General features: G+C 44.8%; 8 protein-coding genes across 9 annotated transcripts in view; 5 read left to right on the top strand and 3 right to left on the bottom strand.

Moving 5' to 3' along the window:
- Positions 1-1025, top strand: part of LOC117785976 — a 31151-nt gene extending 30126 nt beyond the window's left edge. The window contains exons 13-14 of the mRNA XM_034624277.1: positions 62-869; positions 922-1025. Of these exons, the coding sequence (XP_034480168.1) occupies positions 62-217 (156 nt within the window). The 3' untranslated portion in view covers positions 218-869; positions 922-1025. The remainder of the gene's footprint in view (positions 1-61; positions 870-921) is intronic.
- LOC117785975 (salivary plasminogen activator beta-like) lies at positions 601-1672 on the top strand. The gene is made up of 3 exons (XM_034624276.1): positions 601-869; positions 922-1140; positions 1516-1672. The coding sequence occupies exons 1-3, from the start codon at positions 601-603 to the stop codon at positions 1670-1672; spliced, it is 645 nt and encodes a 214-aa protein (XP_034480167.1).
- Positions 1673-2186: 514 nt separating this feature from the next.
- Positions 2187-4579, top strand: LOC117784579 (mitochondrial intermediate peptidase). The gene is made up of 3 exons (XM_034622343.1): positions 2187-2409; positions 2489-3018; positions 3072-4579. The coding sequence occupies exons 1-3, from the start codon at positions 2269-2271 to the stop codon at positions 4504-4506; spliced, it is 2106 nt and encodes a 701-aa protein (XP_034478234.1). The 5' UTR covers positions 2187-2268; the 3' UTR covers positions 4507-4579.
- LOC117784580 lies at positions 4524-4964 on the bottom strand. Its single transcript, XM_034622344.1, has 2 exons — positions 4808-4964; positions 4524-4707 (listed from the first exon to the last, which is right to left on the bottom strand). Exons 1-2 carry the CDS (start codon positions 4867-4869, stop codon positions 4611-4613), a joined length of 159 nt encoding a protein of 52 aa, XP_034478235.1. The 5' UTR covers positions 4870-4964; the 3' UTR covers positions 4524-4610.
- Positions 4965-5359: 395 nt separating this feature from the next.
- Positions 5360-6947, top strand: LOC117785297 (glutamate-rich WD repeat-containing protein 1). The gene has a single exon (XM_034623239.1). It carries the CDS (start codon positions 5453-5455, stop codon positions 6854-6856), a length of 1404 nt encoding a protein of 467 aa, XP_034479130.1. The 5' UTR covers positions 5360-5452; the 3' UTR covers positions 6857-6947.
- An 816-nt stretch (positions 6948-7763) lies between these two features.
- On the bottom strand, positions 7764-16415 carry LOC117784364 (mismatch repair endonuclease PMS2). The gene is made up of 8 exons (XM_034622086.1): positions 16219-16415; positions 15990-16149; positions 15790-15933; positions 15165-15733; positions 14489-15104; positions 13730-14434; positions 13419-13672; positions 7764-7919 (listed from the first exon to the last, which is right to left on the bottom strand). The coding sequence occupies exons 1-8, from the start codon at positions 16324-16326 to the stop codon at positions 7824-7826; spliced, it is 2652 nt and encodes an 883-aa protein (XP_034477977.1). The 5' UTR covers positions 16327-16415; the 3' UTR covers positions 7764-7823.
- Positions 8028-9959, top strand: LOC117784365 (solute carrier family 2, facilitated glucose transporter member 3). Of its 2 annotated transcripts, XM_034622089.1 has the most exons (6): positions 8028-8150; positions 8205-8318; positions 8383-9141; positions 9198-9410; positions 9464-9566; positions 9624-9959. In XM_034622089.1, exons 1-6 carry the CDS (start codon positions 8058-8060, stop codon positions 9881-9883), a joined length of 1542 nt encoding a protein of 513 aa, XP_034477980.1. In that variant the 5' UTR covers positions 8028-8057; the 3' UTR covers positions 9884-9959. The 2 variants fall into 2 exon arrangements, with proteins under 2 accessions (XP_034477980.1, XP_034477978.1); XM_034622087.1 differs by having other exon boundaries at positions 8028-8318.
- Positions 16416-16670: 255 nt separating the features above from the next.
- LOC117784830 (DNA replication factor Cdt1) lies at positions 16671-21106 on the bottom strand. The gene is made up of 3 exons (XM_034622660.1): positions 20587-21106; positions 19691-20331; positions 16671-18419 (listed from the first exon to the last, which is right to left on the bottom strand). The coding sequence occupies exons 1-3, from the start codon at positions 20665-20667 to the stop codon at positions 17003-17005; spliced, it is 2139 nt and encodes a 712-aa protein (XP_034478551.1). The 5' UTR covers positions 20668-21106; the 3' UTR covers positions 16671-17002.
- Between the last annotated feature and the right edge of the window lie 25 nt (positions 21107-21131).

Below are 21131 nucleotides of genomic sequence, written 5' to 3'. Positions count from 1 at the left end.
GCGTACTTGTGGAATATCCCATGAATGTTGTTTTATTTTATCTATTTTTTTATATTTACAGGGCAAGGGACTCATGAGCACCTATTGGCTGACCTGCAAAGATGGCCCGGTCCGTGTGCGTGAGGAGATATCCTGGTGTGCCGACATGCAGCCTGTTTTCTTGGATCATCTGAAGCTGCATCCACCCACAAACTACAAGCTGCCAAAACGAAAATAGGGCCAAAAGCTTCAAACTACAAGCATCAATTTCCAAATGAGCAAATTACTATTGTTATTCCCACTCTAGATGTATATGAATAATCGTTTGTATGTGTATGTGACTATGTTATGTATGTGTCTTTGTGCTATTTCTATCCACATATATTATTGTCTGTGTGTTCCACTTATTCGATCACGCCCAGTGGGCGTAATTAGCCCAACCATGTAATCTGCTGCATGGACAAAAATACATTGCTTAACGAATCTGTAACTATATATAACAACCCTCTCCCGAACTGTTCCAAAAACCTCTGACGAATTTTAATCTTGCTAAATTTAATCGAGAAAATTTCTGAGCTAGTTGCTCTAATAAATGTTAAACTCAATCCAAGTATGCTAACCATGAATAGTCGCAAGTTTTTGTGTTTCTGGCTATTTCTTCAGTTTGTATCTATTGTGTACGGAGCTCGGGGCACCTTTGGTAAACCCACTGATGATAAGTTTCAGATGTTGATTGCCGGTGGCATAATACCGGATAATGCCAAATTTGTGAGGAATTTGGTATCGATTCGGACGATGGAATTCATTGAATACGCTGGTGACAATCATTTCTGCACAGGCGTTATTATCAGCAGTAAGACAATTCTTACGGCGGCTCATTGTGTTACGGAGTAAGTTGGGAATATCGTCCATCAACTATCGTTGTATTTTTCCCTTTTGCAGTAGTCACAATTCGGTTATGCATCCACGTGGATTGCTGATTGTCTTTGGGAACTTGTTCCGACTCGGAAAGTACGAAAGAAGTGACACCCGACGTGTTGAAAAAATTGTGGTCCATCCACAATATAGCCGATTTAAGAAGTACGATGTCGCTATACTTAAACTGGCCCATCGCATTCCCTCAAATTTGCGTAATGTCAAGCCAGTTGTAAAACGAAAGCGGTTAATTGTTACGTTAGGGCTGCAATGTGTCACACTTGGCTGGGGACAAGTCTATCCGGTAATTGTCCTCATTGGCCAATCCTGTTTTTGTTGGACCGGTACCCAAGTTAGTGGCAGTGTAGTTTACAGATAGCCGAAGAAATAGCTGATCCTATAAAATATATACAGTTAGTCAAGTAATTGATTCATTTAAATGTTTGTTTTATCAAAAGAACTTCCATATGATTTTTTATTTTATTTGAATATATACAATATCTAGCATTGATTATGTTATAAACTAACTATCTAAAAAGGTCTGGGTACCGGGTCTTCAACAGTCGAGCACACTCGACTGTAGCGTTCTTACTTGTTATTTTAATTACTCTGCTCCTTCAGCACGGTCCGTATGCCAATGAGATCATGTACCTGGACGTTATTGTTCGCCATCCTGAGCACTGTTCTGATCTCAAGTTTTTCACAAAGGAGAGCAACATTTGTGCGGAGCCGCAAGCAGAAGGAGAACTTTGTCCAGGCGATTTGGGTGGCCCATTGATGTGCTCGGACTATCTGGCTGGCATTATTGGTGGCTCAGAGGGATGCCAGGGCAAAAGATCGATAAAGTTTACAAATTTTACGCATGTCGAGGGTTGGGTTGAGACAACCGTTCGCCGTCTCAGCGGCAATCGATGCATGCTCTCATTATTTCTTTTAATTTTATGTCAATTGCATTTAGTTTAAATTTCTAGTGCGTTGTTTGACCAGTGTTAAAGAACACTACAAGCTATGTTAACAATTGTATGCTGTTTACTAATAACTTTAATATAATTATTATCATACTGATCTGCTAAACATATTTATACAAAAAGAAAATAATATGAAAACCTAGCTGAATATATATTCAAAATAGCCAGATTTAGTTAATTGCAATTTTGCAGTCAAATTTTGAAAATAGCCTGCACTAGCTATAAAATAGCTAAGTTGGCAACAGTGCTTTTGGTTGCCAAATTCTGTTGCTGTTCAACACTGGCAAAGAGAGAGGCAATTGCATATTTATACACTCTCTCTTTTCAAAACAGCTGATTGGATGGGCACTGCGACTATGTAACATTCGGCGTAACAACTGAAATAAACAATTTAGACACAATAACAATGCTACAAATAAGCCGAAATGCAACAAATGCTGTGCTGCAACGTTGGCGTCAGGGGAAACTGGTTTCCACCTGGTCGCCACTGGCCACCGCCTTCAATGCACCGCCGGCAAAGCGGATGAATTTCACGCGTGATGATGTGGTCAGTAGAGAGAAACAACTACACAAAATGGGATCCACTTGAAGTTAACCAAATGTGAGTAACGTTTGTCCATTGCCAGGGTCTGTTCCGAATGCAGGAGCTGCGTTCCTCCGACGGATTCTATTTGCTGCGCGAGAATGTGGAGAACTCCACGCAGGATCTCATTGCGGAGGCCACGTCCAGCCAAAGGCAGCGTAAGATGGTGGACATCTTCGATGAGCTCTCCGACTCGCTGTGCAAGGTCGCCGACCTGGCGGAGTTCGTGCGCATTGCCCATCCCAAGAACAAATACATGCAGGCGGCGGAGCAGGCGTGCATTAGTATTTGTGGAGTCGTGGAGAGCCTGAACACTCACAAACCCCTTTATCAGGCTCTCAGCCAGGTGGTGCGGGATGGCGACCTGATGCCCACCAGCGAGGTGGATCGCCATGTGGCCAGACTGTTTCTCTTCGACTTTGAGCAGTGCGGGATTCATTTGCCGGAGCAGGAGCGTCTGCGGGTGGTGCGTCTTAATGATTATATACTGCAGCTAGGCCAGAAGTTCATGAATGGTGCAGTGCAGCCAACGGTGCTGCCACGTGGCGCTGTTCCGGATCACATACGTCACTAGTAAGCAGTTATTCTTTATGATGAAGCCTAATCTTCAGCTGATTTCTCTATAGCTTTCCCACAGCTGGCGACAACATTATCATTACGGGTCTGTGCACCAATGCGTCCAATGTCCAGATGCGTGAGGCTGCCTATCGCTTGTACCTGCAGCCATCCGATAGCCAGGAGGAGCTGCTCAAGGATCTGCTCATCTGCCGCAATGAGCTGGCCCGCAGCTGTGGCTTCGAGACTTATGCACATCGGGCACTCAATGGCAGCACCATGGAGCGACCAGAGCTGGTGCGGGAGTTCATTGACGAGCTGTCGGAGCAGCTGCGTCCACGTGCCGAGGCAGACTTTGCGCTGATGAGCCAAATGAAGCGCAAGGAGAGCGGACAGGCCAAATCGCTGGCCGAGATCTGGGACACGCCCTACTTTACCACCCAACTAAAGCGTCAGTCCCTGGAGGAGCAGGCCAATGAGTTCCTGCCCTATTTCTCACTTGGCGGCTGCATGGAGGGACTGGACAACTTGCTCCACTCGCTGTACGGCGTGCGCCTGCAGAATGCGGAGATGGAGCCGGGCGAGAGCTGGCACAGTGACATCTACAAGCTGGCCGTGGTGCACGAGAGCGAAGGATTACTGGGCTACATCTACTGTGACTTCTTCGAGCGCAGTGGGAAGCCAAACCAGGACTGCCACTTCACCATACAGGGCGGCAAACGGTTGCCGGATGGATCCTATCAGTTGCCCATTGTGGTGGTCATGCTGGGATTGGCACAGCCCCGTTGGACGGGTCCAACACTGTTGTCGCCAGCTCGCCTCGACAATCTGTTCCATGAGATGGGCCATGCCATGCACTCGATGCTGGCGCGGACGGAGCACCAGCATGTGACGGGCACACGTTGTGCCACCGACTTTGCCGAGGTGCCCAGCGTGCTCATGGAGTACTTTGCCAGCGATCCCCGCGTGCTGCGCACCTTCGCCCGCCACTTCCAGACCCACAAGCCCATCTCGGAGGACATGCTGCAGCGGCTCTGCGCCTCCAAGCATCTGTTTGCGGCCAGCGAGACGCAGCTGCAGGTGTTCTACTCCGCCCTGGATCAGGTCTACCACGGCGACATGGCCCAGCAGGGTGCCAGCACCACGGAAACACTGCGCGCCGTACAGAACCGCTACTACGGATTGCCGTATGTGGAGAATACGGCGTGGCAGCTGCGCTTCTCCCACCTGGTGGGTTACGGCGCCAAGTACTACGCCTATCTCATATCGAAGACTATCGCCTCCTGGATATGGCAGACGTACTTCGAGGCGAATCCCTTCAATCGCCAGGCGGGAGAAAAGTATCGGTCGGAGATCCTGGCACACGGCGGAGCAGTTCCCGGCCGGAAACTGGTGGCCAACTTCCTGCAACGCGAGATGACGCCTCGCATCCTGGCGGACAGTCTGATTCATGAGATCGACATGGACGAGTCCAAGATCAAGCAGCTCATCGTCAGCAGAAATTAGTAAACAATAACAAACAATTTTGTACATAATTTGTCGTTTAAATTATAATTAGTTAACTGCCCTATTTTTTGTACATGGCGAATTTGGTTTTATTATTCATTATACTAGGCCGGCATCACGCTGGGCATCAACTCCACGCCCACGAACTCCTTGGCAATTCGAACTCCCAGAAAGAACATGCCGAAGCTTTTCACCAACATCCTATATAGAGAGATATAAGAAGTTTGGTTATGTAAACAGAAAGTGCGGCACTCGAAACGAATTTGGCGAGTCTTCAATTAAATGCATTTTCCACACTTACCACTGAAACTCATTGTGGTATATATTACGCAAAATATTAAACGGATTTCCAGCTTTCGCCATTTTAATAACAAAATTTTTGTATTTTACTTAAATCAACGGAAGAGTTCAGTTTAGCTTTTTTCTGTTTTTGCTGTCGCAATACATACATACAAATATACAAACGCACACTAGATTTACTGAAAGACGTTGCCACCTGGCTGATAAAAAGTTGCCGTTTATTTAAAAGTTGCCAGACCTATGAGTTCTTAAAAGATACTTAAAAATTTTAGATACTTTTTCAAAAAAATTACATATTGGGTAGAATTTTGAAAACGTTAGCAACATATTTGCTGATCTTTTGACGAACTTTCTATTAAATGAAATGAAATTAAGTTGTAAAAGTTTTCAACCCGAGGGGTTATTTAATTTAATTTTGTATTAAAAATGTTTATCAACTTTAATAATTTATTGCTACTTTATTGTCAAATTAACTAAAAATAAATTCATTTTTAGATATGACCGATTTCTGTTATTTTTTTGTAGTGCTGTAGACTCCCATTTGCTCTCAGCTTTTGTATCTATACAACACTGGCAGCCAATTGCACGTGCAGCGCCAAAACAAGTGATTTTGCGAATACATTTAGAATCAATTAAATAAATAGTTATGGATAACGCAAACGATGAAATTGATATGGAGGTCGTGGAGCCAGAGGATGCGGAAAGCGACATGGAGTCCGGAAGCGACAACGAAGAAGACGCTGATGACGATGGTGAGACCCCAAAGGAGCCCAAGCAAGTCTATTTGCCGGGCCAACAGCTGGCCGAAGATGAGGAGCTGGTGTGCGACGAGAGTGCCTACGTCATGCTACATCAGGCTTCCACAGGTGCGCCCTGTCTGAGCTTTGATATACTGCCCGATGAACTGGGCACGGGCCGGGAGACCTTCCCGATGACCGCCTATTTGCTGGCCGGAACTCAGGCAGCTCGCACACATGTCAACAACTTGATAGTGATGAAGATGAGTAATCTGCACAAGACCCAAGACGACGACGATGCTGACGAGGATGATGAGGAGCTGGAGGATGACCAGGATGAGGTGGCCGACAAGAGTGAGCTGAAGAAACCACAAATGACCTGTGCCCTTATCAAGCATCAGGGATGCGTGAACCGTGTGCGTGCCCGTCGCCTCGGGAATACGGTTTATGCAGCCTCCTGGAGTGAATTGGGACGCGTGAACATCTGGAATCTGTCACAGCAGCTGCAGGCTGTCGAGGATGCCCAGCTGCTCAAGCAGTACGAGCAGCAAAGCGCCAGCAATGATTCCACAATGTCTCGTCCCGCCTTCACGTTTAGTGGCCATCAGCAGGAGGGATTCGCCATTGACTGGAGTGCCAGTGCTGAAGGTGTGCTGGCTACGGGGGATTGTCGACGTGATATACACATTTGGAGTCCGCTCGAAGACGGCACCTGGAAGGTGGATCAACGTCCGTTGCTAGGTCACACCGCATCTGTAGAGGATTTACAGTGGAGTCCCAACGAACGCAGCGTTCTGGCCTCCTGCTCCGTGGACAAAACCATTCGCATTTGGGACTGCCGTGCAGCTCCACAGAAGGCCTGCATGCTCACCTGCGAGAATGCGCACGAGAGCGACATCAATGTCATCTCCTGGAACCACACGGAACCCTTCATCGCCAGCGGCGGTGACGATGGATTCCTGCACATCTGGGACTTGCGTCAGTTTAAGACGCAGAAGCCAATTGCCACATTCAAGCATCATACGGATCACATAACGACTGTCGAATGGAATCCCAATGAGGCAACAGTTCTCGCCTCAGGCGGCGATGATGATCAGATTGCCTTGTGGGATTTGGCCGTCGAGAAGGATGCGGATCAAGCGCAGGCGCCGGCCCAGAATGAAGAGGAGCTCAGCAAACTGCCGCCTCAGTTGCTCTTCATCCATCAGGGCCAGAAGGAGATCAAGGAACTGCACTGGCATCCCCAGCTGCCAGGTGTGATGCTGTCAACGGCGCACAGCGGATTTAACATCTTCCGCACGATAAGCGTGTGAATTGTCACGTGATTTAAACCAGATAACCCGATGACCAGATAACCAGATAATTCACTAGCTACTAGACAACAATAAACATTATCATTTATAATTGTTTGGCATTTTTTATTGTGGCTTCTGTTTAAATCGGGAAAAAAAATTATCTGGATGAATGTAAAATTCTTAGATATGCTATTTTAAATGGATTATCCTAAAAACAGAACAACTATAGCTTTCAATTTTTATCGCTAAAATTAAATAACCATTATTTATAATAAAAATTAAAAGTAACGGCTATTTAATAAAAACTGAAATTTTATTATTTTCATAAAATTATTATTCAGATTTAAAAATAAAATAGTTAAAACTCATTTTTATGATGAAAATTACGAAATTATTGTTACTTAGGCGACTCCTTTTTGCTAAATGATCGTAAGAAACAATTTTTAAGATATTTACTTTTTAACGCGTTTTGTTTTAAAAACCTTAACTAATCAAAAAAAAAAATCGTTACCTGAAGGAGTCATCTCCGACCCTGTAGAGTAGAAATATTCTTGATCAGCATCAACACCCGTGTCGATATATTACATTTTTGACACGCCCTGTCTGTCTATTAATATTATCTGTTAACCGCAGCAAGATCGGACAAGTAAAACGGCAGTAATAGCTAACCAAATTAAGGCAATACAAGCACCCAAAAGTATGCAGTAGTTATTTTTATGAAGTACTTTAATATATGTATATTGAAATAAGTAACAGGTAATCTATGGTAAAAAAAAAAACCCGTCTCCTGAAATATTTATCTGCAAATCGTAAAAAAAATTGTAAGTTATAATTTACGATCTAGATTAAAACTGCTATAAAAAACAATTTCAATTGTTTTATTATAAATATTAAAATTAAGAATTATTCAATTATTTAATTCAGCTTAAGAGTTTACGATTAAATTAATAACTATCCCTGGTTTGAATACGAGTATGAACGGATGTCATTCGCCCACATTCCCATCATTATCCGCCTCCTCATCCATCAGCATCGTGACATTGATTAGATGACGCATGGTAGGACGACCGTGGGGGCAGTTCTGTAATGGAATATAAATAGGTATTGTTTAACTAATGCTATCTCTTGATAAACGTGCGCTAATCTCAATGCGGCAGGCTTTCCTCCCAATGAAATACAACCTGCCAGTGGACAGTTGACAGTTGGCTTGGAAGCAATCATGAAGCAATCAAAAGGAGACGATGCACTTGGTGTCAACTTATTGACATTTCTGGAGGCACCGCTAATGGCGACTGGAAGCGTTAAGCGATTGGTAAGACAAGGCCAGGGTCGTAGCTATCAGACAATTCCAACACTGCCTTTGCAGGATCGGGAGCAGCCCCAATGGAGCTGGAGCCTTAATCTGGCTGGCTTTGGTGCCACAATCGGAGCAGCTGTGCCGGTGGGCTACTGCATTGGCGTGGTCAACAGTCCCGCCGTGGTAAGAGCCTGCTCCTGCCTCGAGAGCAGCTATCGATGACTCTTATTTCCCTTAATCCTTGCAGCACATACGCGCCTGGTGTAATGCCACGCTTGAGGCACGCTATGATCTGCAGCTGAGTGAATCCGCCTTGGAGCTGCTGTGGTCCATGGTGGTGTCCATTTTTCTAGTGGGCGGTGCAGTGGGTTCCTTGTCGGGTGCCGCCATTGCCAACAGATTTGGACGCCGCGGCAGCTTCTACATCTGTGGCATCTTGTTGCTGCTGGGATCCATCTGTTTCGGCATCTGCCGTTGGTTAAGCTCCGTGGAGCTGTTGCTCCTTGGCCGCTTGCTGGTGGGACTCGCCGGTGGCCTGATCACCGCCTGCCTGCCCATGTATCACAGTGAATTGGCGGCCTTGTCACAGCGGAGCAAGTTATCGCCACTCTGTCCCATCGGTCTCAGTGCAGGCGTCGTCATTGCCCAGATGTGCAGCCTGCAATCCGTGCTGGGAAATGAAACAAATTGGCACATTGCCTTGGCCTTCTATGGCGTATTCGTGGTGATTTGTTATGCACCCTTCAACTGGTATCCGGAGAGTCCCAAGTGGCTGTACATTGTGAAGGGACGCAAACAGCAGGCGGCACAGCAGTTGCAGCTCCTTCGTGGCTATGCGGCAGACAGCGAAGCGCTCCAGGCGGAACTCAACGACATGGAGCAGGAGGTGAAGGTGGACAGCAAACCGAGCACATTTCTTCAAGTGCTGCGCAATCCGCAGCTGCGTCTCCCGCTGATCATTGTCTGCGCCTATTTGGGCGGCCAACAGCTGTCCGGCATCAATGCGGTTTGTAGTGGACACCAGTTGGGATTCTAGTTGGATTCATGTGTGTTCCCTTGCAGATCTTCTACTATTCCGTGTCCATCTTTCGCAAAGCGGGCTTCACGGCTCAGGTTGCGGAGTGGGCTAATCTGGGCGCCGGATCTCTCAACTTGGCCACCTCGTTGCTGGGTCCCATGTTAATGGAGCGCTTTAATCGTCGTCCGCTGATGGCTTTCTCCACTCTCTTCTGTTCCATCTTTTTGTTTCTCTTTGCCATGTTTCTGCAGTTTATTGTGAGTCAATTAGCTTGTTCTTTCGCTTAGCTAATCCTTTATGCCATTTCTAGGAAAGCTTCAGCTGGTTTGCCATGGGCTGCGTCACCTGCATCTTTCTGTACATCTTTGTCTTTCAATTTGGCCTGGGTCCCTTGCCCTTCTTCATTGGCGCAGGTGAGTTTACGGCTTATAATTTGTTTCTCATTTGTTTTTAATTGATCTCTCTTGCAGAGCTCTTTGAGGTGGCTCCACGTCCAGCTGCCATGTCGCTGGGCAGCGTCGTCTATTGGATGTGCAATCTGTGCATTGGCATGACCTTTCCCACTCTCCAGAATGCCTGGGGTGCTCTCGTCTTCCTGCCCTTCTCCATCAACTGCCTGCTGCTCTTTCTGCTCACCATACGCTACTTGCCGGAGACTCGCGGTCGAGATCCAAGCGATGTGGCTCCTCTGGTTGCCGACGGCTTTAAATCAAAGCGCATCACACACTAATTATTGCCCTAGCTTTAGCTACTAAGTCTAGTATAATAAATTTCAGCGGGATTAGCTGTTTAAACTGATTAAAAGTGCAGACGCTTCTGATTTTGACTAACATTTCACCATGGAGCTCAGCAGAGAACGGAAGAGTCAGCCACAGTGGACGCGAGTGCTTGTGTGGAGCACTCTGGGCAGCACCATTGGCGCCGCCATGCCCTGTGGTTACTGCATGGGCGTCATCAACAGTCCCGCCGTGGTAAGCCCAATCTCTCCGGCTCTCTCTCTCTTCCCGCCTCACTCCTGTCTCTTGCAGCACATGCGCTCCTGGTGTGCATCCACTTTGCTCAACAAATATGGACTCAGCTTAACTCCTGCGGCGCTGGACACAATTTGGGCATTGATTGTGTCCATCTTCTTGATTGGCGGCGTCTTGGGCTCCGCCTGCGCTGGTTGGGCAGCGAATCGCTTTGGACGACGTGGCTGCATTCTGTTGAGTGGATCTCTGCTGTGCCTGGCGGGCATTGGCTTCCTCAGCTGCCGCTTGCTGGCGTCTGTGGAGCTGCTGCTCCTCAGTCGCTTGGTGGTTGGCTTTGGCGCTGGCCTCATCAGCACCTGTCTGCCCATGTATCACAGCGAGATTGCCGCCTTGCCGCAGCGTGGCACCTTGGGAGTAGGCTGCTCCGTGGGCTTCTCCGTTGGCATGGTTGTGGCACAGATATTGACGCTGGAGTCGCTCTTTGGCGGCGAGCAGCATTGGCACATTGCACTGGGATTCTATTTGGTTTTCATGGCCATTTGCTATGCCGCCTTTCCTTACTATGCGGAGAGTCCCAAGTGGTTGTACATTGTGAAGCAACGTCGCGAGGAGGCGATCCGCACGTTAATCCGCTTGAGAGGAACTGATCTTGGCCTGGAGCAGGAGATACTCGCCATGGAACAGGAAACAGACAGCAAATGTCGCTCTCGTGGTCTGCTTGAAGTGCTCAGAGATTCCAAAATGTTGCTGCCACTGATCCTGCTGTGCGCCTATCAGGGAGGACAACAGCTCTCGGGCTGCTCCTCGGTTAGTTGTTGCTGAAGAAGATTAAGTAGGACCTCTAAGTGAATTCTTTTCTTCTCCCAGATCTTCTACTACTCTGTCTCCATATTCAGAGGCAGCGGACTTTCCCCTCGTACTGCCGAATTGTTGAACCTTGCTGCAGGCAATATTAATCTTGCCACATCCCTTTTGGGTCCTTTGCTTATGGCCAAGTTCAATAGACGCACTCTGATGCTGCTCTCCACCTCCTTCTGTGGACTCCTCATGTTCGCCTTTGGCTGGCTGGTGGAATACAGCGTAAGTTATGCCTTAAATTCCAATCAATCTTTGCTTAACATCTGAAATCTCTTCCTCATTCAGGTAATGATTCCCTGGTTATCCTTTGGCACCATTGCCAGCGTTTTCCTGTATCTCTTTGCCTTTCAACTGGCTCTGGGTCCCATGCCGTCCTTTATTGGCGCAGGTATGCCACTGATTGATTGATTGATCAATAGATCTAATACATACATTGCTTTATTTCCCATTTAGAGCTCTTCGAGGTGCCCTCCCGCTCTGTGGCCCTTTCCATGGGCAATCAAGTTGGTTGGGGCTGCAATTTTCTGGTCGGATTTCTGTTTCCCACCATGCATTCCTTGCTTGGCTTCTGGATCTTTATTATCTTTTCCATGTTTAGCTGTCTGCTTTTTCTGCTCACCAAGTTTTATCTGCCCGAGACACGAAATCGTGAGGTTTCCCTTGTGGTCGAACTCGTTTCTCGAGGTTTCCGCAGCAAAGTAGTTTAGATGTTCCGCCGTAATCGCAATCGTTACGAAATTCCGTTTCAGTTGCTTACTTAATCTTAAGTATACATTATTTTAGAGCTATGGTAAACAAATTGTATTTCACTTTGCAAATAGCTGAGGGAATCTCTTCATCTGATTAAATTATAAAGTGAAGCTGTCTATCACGCGTTTTTCATCATGAGAGGTTTGTCGGTCTTTATTAGAGCAGATCACTTTAAAAGGTAAAATTCCAAAGTTATTTTAGAAAGTTTACAATAAATTTGGAATATTCAATTTTTTCCATCACTGTCCATTTTTTCACTACTTTTACGCAGCTTCAACTACTTCAAACTGCCATAACTTTTCAAATCTTAACCGATTTCTTTGCCGAGTGTCAATATTATTATTATTTAGCCTCTATTTTAATTCTGCATCAAAATTGGAAAACTCATTTTTTCTTTATTTACTGTCCATTTTTTCCTTACCTTCGATCAAAGTCCATTTTCTTCCCTTGACACTTTTTCACAAATTTTAAATTATCATAACTTTGTCAAAACTTAGCCGATTTCCTTCGGAAATATCAATTTTATCATTATTTCGCCTCTATTTTCGTTCTGCATTGAAATTGGAAAACTCAATTTTTCTTCCTTCACTGACCATTTTTTCCTTACCTTCGATCAAAGTCCATTTTCTTCCCTTGACACTTTTTCACAAATTTCAAATTATCTTAACTTTGTTAAATCTTAACCGATTTCCTTCCGCAATATCAATTTATTCATTATTTCGCCTCTATTTTCATTCTGCATTGAAATTGGAAAACTAAATTTTTCTTCCTTCACAGACCATTTTTTCCTTACCTTCGATCAAAATCCATTTTCTTCCCTTGACACTTTTTCACAAATTTCAAATTATCATAACTTTGCTAAATCTTAACCGATTTCCTTCCGCAATATCACTTTATTCAATATTTCGCCTCTATTTTCATTCTACATCAAAATTGGAAAACTTAATTTTTTTTCATTTACTGTCCATTTTTTTTCCTTACCTTCGATCAAAGTCCATTTTCTTCCCTTGACACCTTCACAAATTTCAAATTATCATAACTTTGCTAAATCTTAACCGATTTCCTTCCGCAATATCACTTTATTCAATATTTCGCCTCAATTTTCATTCTACATCAAAATTGGAAAACTTAATTTTTTTTCATTTACTGTCCATTTTTTTTCCTTACTTTCGATCGCTGTCCATTTTCTCCATACTCTTCCCATGACACTTTTTCACAAATTTCAAATTGTCATAACTTTGTCAAATCTTAACCGATTTCCTTCCGGAAGATCAATTTTATTATTATTTCGCCTATATTTTCATTCTACATCAAAATTGGAAAACTTAATTTTTCTTCATTTACTGCACATTTTTTCCTTACTTTCGATCACTGTTCATTTTCTCCATACTCTTCCCTTGACACTTTTTCACAAACTTCAAAGTGTCATAACTTTGTCAAATCTTAACCGATTTCCTTCCGGAATATCAATTTTATTATTATTTCGCCTATATTTTCATTCTACATCAAAATTGGAAAACTTAATTTTTCTTCATTTACTGTACATTTTCTCCATACTCTTTCCTTGACACTTTTCCACAAACTTCAAACTGTCAAAACATTGTCAAATCTTAGCCGATTTCAATTTCAGTTGAATTATCTACTTCAGGGATATTTCTATGCCCAGCACAGAGTTTTTCCACTTACCCAGGGCTGTTCGATCTCCCCCATTTGGGTGATGAGCCTGCGCATGGTGGTGCCTCTGTTCAGTGCTCTGCCAATCATGACGGATTTGCGGCAGGCGCGGGAGGCGAACATGGAACGTATGCGGGAGGGACGACAGATGGTGCCCTCGGGTGCATCCTGCAGCATAAAGATGAGCTCGTCGATGTCCTCCTTGCCAAACTCCCAGTTCTTGCTGAATGGTTTGCCCAGCAGGCGCACTTTCTTCGTCGCAGGCGCTAAAAATGAATTCTAATAATTAAATTATGTTCTCAGGAATAGCTGGAGACGCTCACCCTGCTCATTAATCTCGAATTTGAAGCCATTCTTTTCAAAGACGGGCAAATGATCTAATAATATCATCTCATTGACCGCCGTCAGCTCCAGAGTTTGTGGCACCGTCAGACGTTGATGCTCCAACTGTGTGGAGCGTTGCAGCGTCTCGAAATTGTATTTCTCATCAGCTGCATGCTGGTCCACAATGAAGAGATCATCCTCCAGCTTGACTATGATGAAGCCCAGATTAAATTGGCCAATTATTTGCATGCGTACAAAATCCGCTTTAGTTATTTCCTTTTGCAGCTCCGCTTCCGCGTTCTGATTGTGATTGGGATTTATTTCGCTTTTGAACCGTAAACGTTGCAGCTTGGCGCAACGCTTGCGCTCCGCTTGCTGCTGCTCCTGGGCCTGCAGACTGGCCGCAATCTCCTCCAGCGTGGTGCGCATTTCTCCGCTTGTAATGTTGCTGGGTGGATCTGTCTCTGAATCGTGTTCGTTGCCATCGAATTCAATGCGTGTTGGCATTTCAATTTCATCATCGCTGTACTCGGTGGCTGTCTGCATAGATTCCGGCAGATCCTCCCCTACATCCTCCTCTATCTTCTTTTTAATACTGGAAATCTTTGGCTTTATCTCTGCCATGATCTGAAGTGGTTTTAATGGCGTTAACGTTTTGCAAACAATGCGAGTTTCTTTTGTGGGCTGAGTCAACGCATCGTAGGCTAGAAAAGAGCAAGGTTTAGAATCATAGACCTGATAATGCCTGCAGTACTTACCGAGTGAATCCTCTTGAAGCTGCTTTAAACTCACAAAGCTGTTATCCAGGCTAGTCTCGTCTTTCTTCCGTTTTGGAGCTTCATCTTCATCCGTTTCCGACTCGCCTTTGAAGCTACGTTCTGGTGGTGACTCCTGGCTAAGGAAATCCTGTATCTTTTGCATTTTCATGGCACGTGCTGTAATCTCTTCGGTTTCCCCGCAACGTCGTTTAACTGGCGCTGCTGGAGCCACTCCTTTGGTGTCCCCCGTGCGACGCCATTGCGTGAGCACATCCATGAAACGCTGCGAAGAGCTCTCGGGCACATCCTCTTCGATTTCTGCTGCTTTGGCGGCACTTTCATTGTCCGTGGTTGCCTCCTTGGTCACTTTGGGTTGCAGCATGCTGGCTATGGAAGTGTTGTGCATCTGAAAGGTCGAGGGTAAGCTGCCAAAGGTGTCCAGCAGTGACTTCTTCAGTGCCAGCAGCAGAATCTTCTCATTGTTGAGCAGCAACTGGCGCTTGTCCGGCGTCAGATTCACGTCCACATCCGCACGAGCAGTGACAATATTCAGATAGATAAAGGGCTGTTGCTGCACATTATATCGATGGTATATATCGTTCATAACCTTGGCAATCTGAGAATAACATTATTTGAGATTAACAATAATCGTTTATATCTGAAGATTACAACTCACATTCTTCGGATCACAGGGGCGAGAATTGACATAGAAGAACTGACGATCCTTTGTGGATCTGCCTGCACCATGACGACAGCTAGATATGTAGCCCTCCAGTTGAAAGTCCGCTTGATTCAGACGCTCCACATCCTCGGCGTTAAACTGTGTGCAGGTGGTGTCAGCCACATCGCTGGAGGATTGCAGCTCGGCACGCAGGCTCTCCTCGCTGAGTTGACCAGCCGCGAAGGGTGACTTGAGTGGCACCAAGTCCGCCACTTGTCGTGCTCCAAACACAGCCGAAATATTGGCCAGCTCATCCTGAGCACCGTGGGTTTGCACAACCACGGATTTGACACCCTTGGGCGACTGATTACTACAAATGATGCGGACGCCTTTGGTGACCAGACAATAGGCCTGCAGTATCTGGCACATCTTGGTGAATTCCTTCTTGATGTTGCGCGTAAAATCCCGACGACGCACGGGCAGCGTCACAAAGAGATTGCTCAGGGAGACGGTGGTGCCCACACCTCGAGCGCAGGGAGAACGCTTCTTTATCCTGCCCTCATGGTCCAGCTCAATTTTCAGCGCTTTAAAAGATGTTGTCAGTTTATAAAGACTTCCACTTATATGGGCAGCAACTTACCCACATCCGTGGACTTGTGCCGTGTCTGTATTGCCATGTCAGAGAGTGCACAAAGGGAACTCAGCGCCTCGCCACGAAATCCAAAGGTCTCCACACCCAACAGATCAACAAATTCACGTATTTTCGAGGTATGATACTTGGCAGCTGCCAATGTAAAACAGAATTAAGATTGGAGTCTGGATCTGCAACTTTTAACCTACTCATGCCCTCCAAATTGGCCTCCTCCACGCCAGAACCATTGTCGGAGACTTCGACGCCCTGCAATCCCTGATCCTTGAGTTTAATCTCGATGAGCGTGGCACCCGCATCAATGGCATTCTCCACCAGCTCTTTCACAGCAACCGCCAAACTGAGCACCACCTAAACACGTTGGAGCAACAAAATAGATTGCAACTTCTAGCGGTAACTCCGGTTTAAATAGCAGTTTACCTGTCCCGAACAGATTTTGTGCACAGTATCCTTGGCTATGGCCTTGATTTGACCGGAAGCAGCACTTGTAGGCTCTGGAATATCCGTATCTGCTTCATTTTCATTCATCTTTTAGGCCACAAATTATCACAACAAATATAAAGCCCGCGCAGCTGCATTGCCAGTGTAACCACATCTACAAATACGAAACGCACTTAATGAACAGTGTTGCGCTAACATCGAAATAAGTTATAAAAATACCAAAAGCACAGTAACGGCTTCTAGTATTTTATTTAATTTTAATTTTAGGTAATGCAAATTTCGAAATGCAATAATTTAAAATTTTATATTTGAAATTAGATAAAACTAAGGAAAACATTTTAATGACGGTTGGAATTTACGGCAATTTTGAATTTTTTTCATCTCGCAGTGAAAACATCCAGAATTAGCTACGAAATATCGAAGATATTGAATTATTTTCCAGAAAAACATTTATTTAATCAACGTAATACAACATGAAAATGATCTTAATAAACTAAACTATAAATGTCTGCTGTAAATTAATAAATTGTGAAAAATTAAGGTCTACAAAAGTAATAGATAGTGTTTATATGAAATGTGATGAATATTGATGTGGGATGCGTAATTTGTCAAATATTTAATAATTATGTCAGTGTAGTTTGAATAACAATATAATTTCCCTAGTTTAATTGAGCCTAGGTAAGCGTTTACTTAATCATACATATAGCTGGATGTAGCCACAGGGTCTAGGATTTGCAAAAGTTTGCTATATCTCAATCTCCAGTTATTTGCTCTTCTCATTTGCGATTTCCTCCAGTTTTTCAATAATCTTATTCATATCCATATCCTTGGCGATCTTAATATACATTGTTTTCCGCACTTCATGGAATGATGCCCACCATGGCAGCTCCTTGGCCAGTAGTTTCAGATGCGCTTCAATATCCTGTGGTGTTAGATTTGCCCGAAAACTGTTTTGTATCTTCTTGATGATGATCTCGAGGGTTAGCACGCTCTTGCGTTCCGTAACGTACACGTTGCGCAGATGACGCGCCAATTCCGGCAGGCGCGAGTACTTGGTGGCCTCCTGATCCTGTGATGGACGACGCGTCATGGCATCCAGTGCTTTGGCCGCCTGCTTAGCCCGAATCTTCTCAATCAAGGATTTGGGCAAACCCTTTAGTAGATTGGATGCTGCATCCGAACTGGCTGTCGTACATTCTTTAACCGTGGGCTTGGCAGTTGTTGTTTCTGTTAACAATTTGGTGTCTTTTATTGCAGTTGAGGTGCTGGGAATCTCCTTGGGTTGCGTCACATCTTCCGGGATCTCTGCTTGGTTTCTGTCCGCCTCCAACTTGGCCTCATACCGATCCATTGCACGTTCCATGGGCGTGGCGCAATTAAACAGATTGCGCGCCGTTGAGAGAATATCCTTGGCCGAGGAGTACTTCTCCACATTGGGCGGTTGAGGCAACGCCGCCAGCTCAACCTCGGCACAGCTTTCCAGATCGAACTCGGGATGCCAGCGCGTTAGCATCTTATTAATGATGATAGGTGGATCCAAGGAGCGTACGAACTTATCATGCTCCTGCATGACACGTTGCAGCAAGAGATTCTGGAACTTCTGCATGCGTGCCGTCATCACGTGTGGATTCATGGACGTCGACTGTGCCGACGCGAGCACATCGTTCTCATCAATCTTGTTGAGGCGCTGCTGTTCCGGCACCTGCTCCACATTGGGACTGATGACCAGCTGGAAGTAATCTGCCTTCGACACTGAACCAAAGTTTCGCATCTTCATCTGGCTGAAGATAAATGCCTCCGGATACACGTGCTTTATCTGCGCCAGATGCGTTTCCGTAAAGTTCTTGCGCAACATGCGCTGCACCGCCGGCTTCAGCTTCTTGAAGGTAATGCACTCCTTGCGATTGTGGAACATGGCCACCACCGAGTCCAGACCCTTGAATACGTCCAGCAAATGTCGATACTTGTACGGCAAGGGCAGCTGACCCGCTTTGCTCGTCTCAATGAGGCTGGCATAGCGTTTATACGCTGGCAGCTCCAGCAGCTTAACTGGTGATCCATTCTTGGCCGGACTAAAGAGCAGACGCTTCGATACGTCCGTGTGCCGTGGTGACATCAACTCATTCTTATCCGGGGTTGGAGGCGGCAGTTTTGTTGGCGTCTTGAACGTCTTTAGAGGGCTGTAAAAGATTTAAGAAATACAAAAATATGATTAATATAAATTCCGAATCTATTAAAATACATTATATTACTATTATATGATTACTATTATATTATTATTGGCATTATATTATTCCACTTGTGGAAAATGTATTAAATTGTAATATAGTTTTTAATTTTAATAGTCAAATTTATAGTCTCTTTTGAAATTTATTTAAAATATATTTTTTATAATATATTACTACTATTATATTATAATTTTCATTATATTATTCTACTTGTGGAAAATTATTTCAATTGTAATCTAACCTTTTTTTTTAAATAGTCAAATTTATAATTTTTTTTAAATTTCAAAGCTGTACTATCTAACATTTTACTCACTAAATTCAATTTAATTTGAGTTCTATCCCTTAATAAATAAATATTATACATATTTCTTAAGATCAGCTAAACTTAAAGAAACAAGTCTAGACACAACCCCCAAAATAGCCCAGATGCACTCAAATTCCTATCAGAAAACTCGAACCACTGTTAATAAATATAATAAAAATGCCATGGCAGTTGGATTTCATTTTAAGGATCTAACAACCCTCAAAATGCGAAAAACCGTTACAGGCAACCAAATGCTACCTGAGTTCAAGAGTCAAACATTCCCATGCAGGCAAACTAGTTAAATGCAGATACAGATACAGATACATGTACAGATAAAGATACAGAACAACCCCCGAGAGTATGAGAAAGGTCAGGCAAGAATGTAACGTTTGTGAAGCGAAGGGTAAACATAGCTACACACACACACACACACACACATAGCTGCACACACAACAACAACAACAACATGGGTATGGTGTATGAGCAACTGCAGCATAAATTCAAGTACATACATGGACTGACCCAGCGCGCGTTTTACGTTTCATAGATCACAACGTCACGCTGCAACAACAACAACCACCACCATAACAATAACAACAACAGCAACTTGGCCAAAGAAATGCAATTTCAGCAATTGGTCGCTTAAATAATAATAATAATAAAAACTTCAGAGCGACCACAATTGCCGAATATCGTCTCAGCAACAGAAAGAGAGCGAGAGAGATAGGTAGAGATAGTTAGACAGAGAGAGAGTGAGAGAGAGAACATTCCCAGCCCCAAAACGACCTCGATAGCAACTGCATAAAAAAAAGTTGGGTCTGTTAATGATGTTACCCGGTTTTTTGTTGACAATTACGTTTCTAGGCCAAAATTATTGTGGCAGGCGCAACTAACTCATGGCAATTATAACGTATCTTACCTAGTCAGCACCTCCAGCTCAATGGTATCGAACTCCTTCAGCTGCACGGTCTTTGCCTTGACCGGAGATGGACCCGCTTCACGTAGACGACGATTGCGCTCCTCCTGCGCCTTGCGTTCCTGTTCCAATTTCGCTTTGCGGGCGAGCACAGCCTTCAGTTCCTGCATCTTGGCACTGCGCGATATCTTGGTCTTGACCTCATCAAAGGTCAGGCCACGCTTGGCCATCTCCGTGTGCTTAAGGGGCGAGGCATCCTTGAAGATTTGTTTGGTTGGCGTGCGCATTCCACGTTGCACATTCACCGCATTTTGCTGGGCGGCAAATGTAATGTGCCCCTTGGGCGTCTGCTCATTGATGGCCTGTGCATCGTCGCCCGCAGTAATAGCATTAATTGGTGCTTGCTTCCGGGGCGATAGTGTACCCTTGCGTATGAACTGTACGAGCTTGGGTTGCTTGACGCTGGGCTTCTTTTTGGTATCCTGAGACGGTGTGGCTGGCTGTACGCCAATAAGCTTGACGGTGCGTCCCGAACGGGTGCGTATGCCACCCTTAAGGGCATCAATGTCCACATCCTGATCGGTGGCTGCGCCTGGGAGCGCTATGTTTTGTGGGGCAGCAACCTCAGTGGGTTCGGCAAGACGCTGCAAGTACAAGCAAATTAAAGGAATTTAATTTCTATTTCCTTTTTGTCAATAGAAAATGGCCGCAGGACGCTGCATGCCACTTCACACACACACACACAAGCACGCACGCTTGCACACATTCACACACGCAGATACAAAAGTATCTGTAAAATGTTGTTGCACTTAGACTTGTGAATATCTTTTTCACTTGGGACACGTTTTAAGCACATTATCACATATTAATCCAACACCCACATGGTTATGCAGACTTACCCTGGTCTTAATTGTGGTGGCATCATCTACAGCGGCGCGTTTACGATTGCTAAAAAATGCAGCTACCGATGGCTGGGCCATGATTGCAATTTGAATTAAATGCTATGCTTATCAGTTTGTATTGCTTAACAAAATTCACTCTGCGGCACGTCTGGTTAATGGCTGTATATGATCTCAGTTTTTTCTTATTATTTCATACATATACGTCTAGCCACTGTCACTGCTCAAATTACAACTGGGCCACGACGTTGCAGTTTCCCTCCAAATGTTCATCGACGCGCCAAATTACTTTCGCGCCATTTCCATTGCTCGTGTGTGTTGCAAAGTGACGTTGATCAGCTGTCGAGCACTTTGACGTTTACTAGCACTGTTCGGTTGGGTAGCATTTTCCGTAGTAGAATTTTAGCACAGTTTGGTAATGAAAACGACAACTCATCAATCATATATTATGGACACTTAATATAATAATAACACTTTACACGATTTAATAAGCAATACTTCGACGATATTTACACATAATATGCACAAACAGCTGTTTTACTCCC

The sequence above is a fragment of the Drosophila innubila genome, assembly GCF_004354385.1.
Source record: "Drosophila innubila isolate TH190305 chromosome 2R unlocalized genomic scaffold, UK_Dinn_1.0 1_C_2R, whole genome shotgun sequence".
In the NCBI taxonomy this organism is placed as follows: domain Eukaryota; kingdom Metazoa; phylum Arthropoda; class Insecta; order Diptera; family Drosophilidae; genus Drosophila; species Drosophila innubila.
This window is presented reverse-complemented; position numbering and strand designations above follow the sequence as displayed.

Coding starts and splice junctions, on each gene's coding strand:
- LOC117785975 (XM_034624276.1), top strand. CDS start 601: ATGAATAGTCGCAAGTTTTTGTGTTTCTGGCTATTTCTTCAGTTTGTA. Junction 870..921: donor GCGGCTCATTGTGTTACGGA/GTAAGTTGGGAA, acceptor TCCCTTTTGCAG/TAGTCACAATTCGGTTATGC. Junction 1,141..1,515: donor CCAGTTGTAAAACGAAAGCG/GTTAATTGTTAC, acceptor CTGCTCCTTCAG/CACGGTCCGTATGCCAATGA.
- LOC117784579 (XM_034622343.1), top strand. CDS start 2,269: ATGCTACAAATAAGCCGAAATGCAACAAATGCTGTGCTGCAACGTTGG. Junction 2,410..2,488: donor ATTTCACGCGTGATGATGTG/GTCAGTAGAGAG, acceptor GTCCATTGCCAG/GGTCTGTTCCGAATGCAGGA. Junction 3,019..3,071: donor CCGGATCACATACGTCACTA/GTAAGCAGTTAT, acceptor ATTTCTCTATAG/CTTTCCCACAGCTGGCGACA.
- LOC117784580 (XM_034622344.1), bottom strand. CDS start 4,869: ATGGCGAAAGCTGGAAATCCGTTTAATATTTTGCGTAATATATACCAC. Junction 4,708..4,807: donor TACCACAATGAGTTTCAGTG/GTAAGTGTGGAA, acceptor CTCTCTATATAG/GATGTTGGTGAAAAGCTTCG.
- LOC117785297 (XM_034623239.1), top strand. CDS start 5,453: ATGGATAACGCAAACGATGAAATTGATATGGAGGTCGTGGAGCCAGAG.
- LOC117784365 (XM_034622087.1), top strand. CDS start 8,058: ATGAAGCAATCAAAAGGAGACGATGCACTTGGTGTCAACTTATTGACA. Junction 8,319..8,382: donor TGGTCAACAGTCCCGCCGTG/GTAAGAGCCTGC, acceptor TAATCCTTGCAG/CACATACGCGCCTGGTGTAA. Junction 9,411..9,463: donor CCATGTTTCTGCAGTTTATT/GTGAGTCAATTA, acceptor TGCCATTTCTAG/GAAAGCTTCAGCTGGTTTGC.
- LOC117784364 (XM_034622086.1), bottom strand. CDS start 16,326: ATGAATGAAAATGAAGCAGATACGGATATTCCAGAGCCTACAAGTGCT. Junction 16,150..16,218: donor ACAAAATCTGTTCGGGACAG/GTAAACTGCTAT, acceptor CAACGTGTTTAG/GTGGTGCTCAGTTTGGCGGT. Junction 7,920..13,418: donor GGGAGATCGAACAGCCCTGG/GTAAGTGGAAAA, acceptor ATTCCATTACAG/AACTGCCCCCACGGTCGTCC.
- LOC117784830 (XM_034622660.1), bottom strand. CDS start 20,667: ATGGCCCAGCCATCGGTAGCTGCATTTTTTAGCAATCGTAAACGCGCC. Junction 20,332..20,586: donor CCACCACAATTAAGACCAGG/GTAAGTCTGCAT, acceptor TTGTACTTGCAG/CGTCTTGCCGAACCCACTGA. Junction 18,420..19,690: donor GAGCTGGAGGTGCTGACTAG/GTAAGATACGTT, acceptor AATCTTTTACAG/CCCTCTAAAGACGTTCAAGA.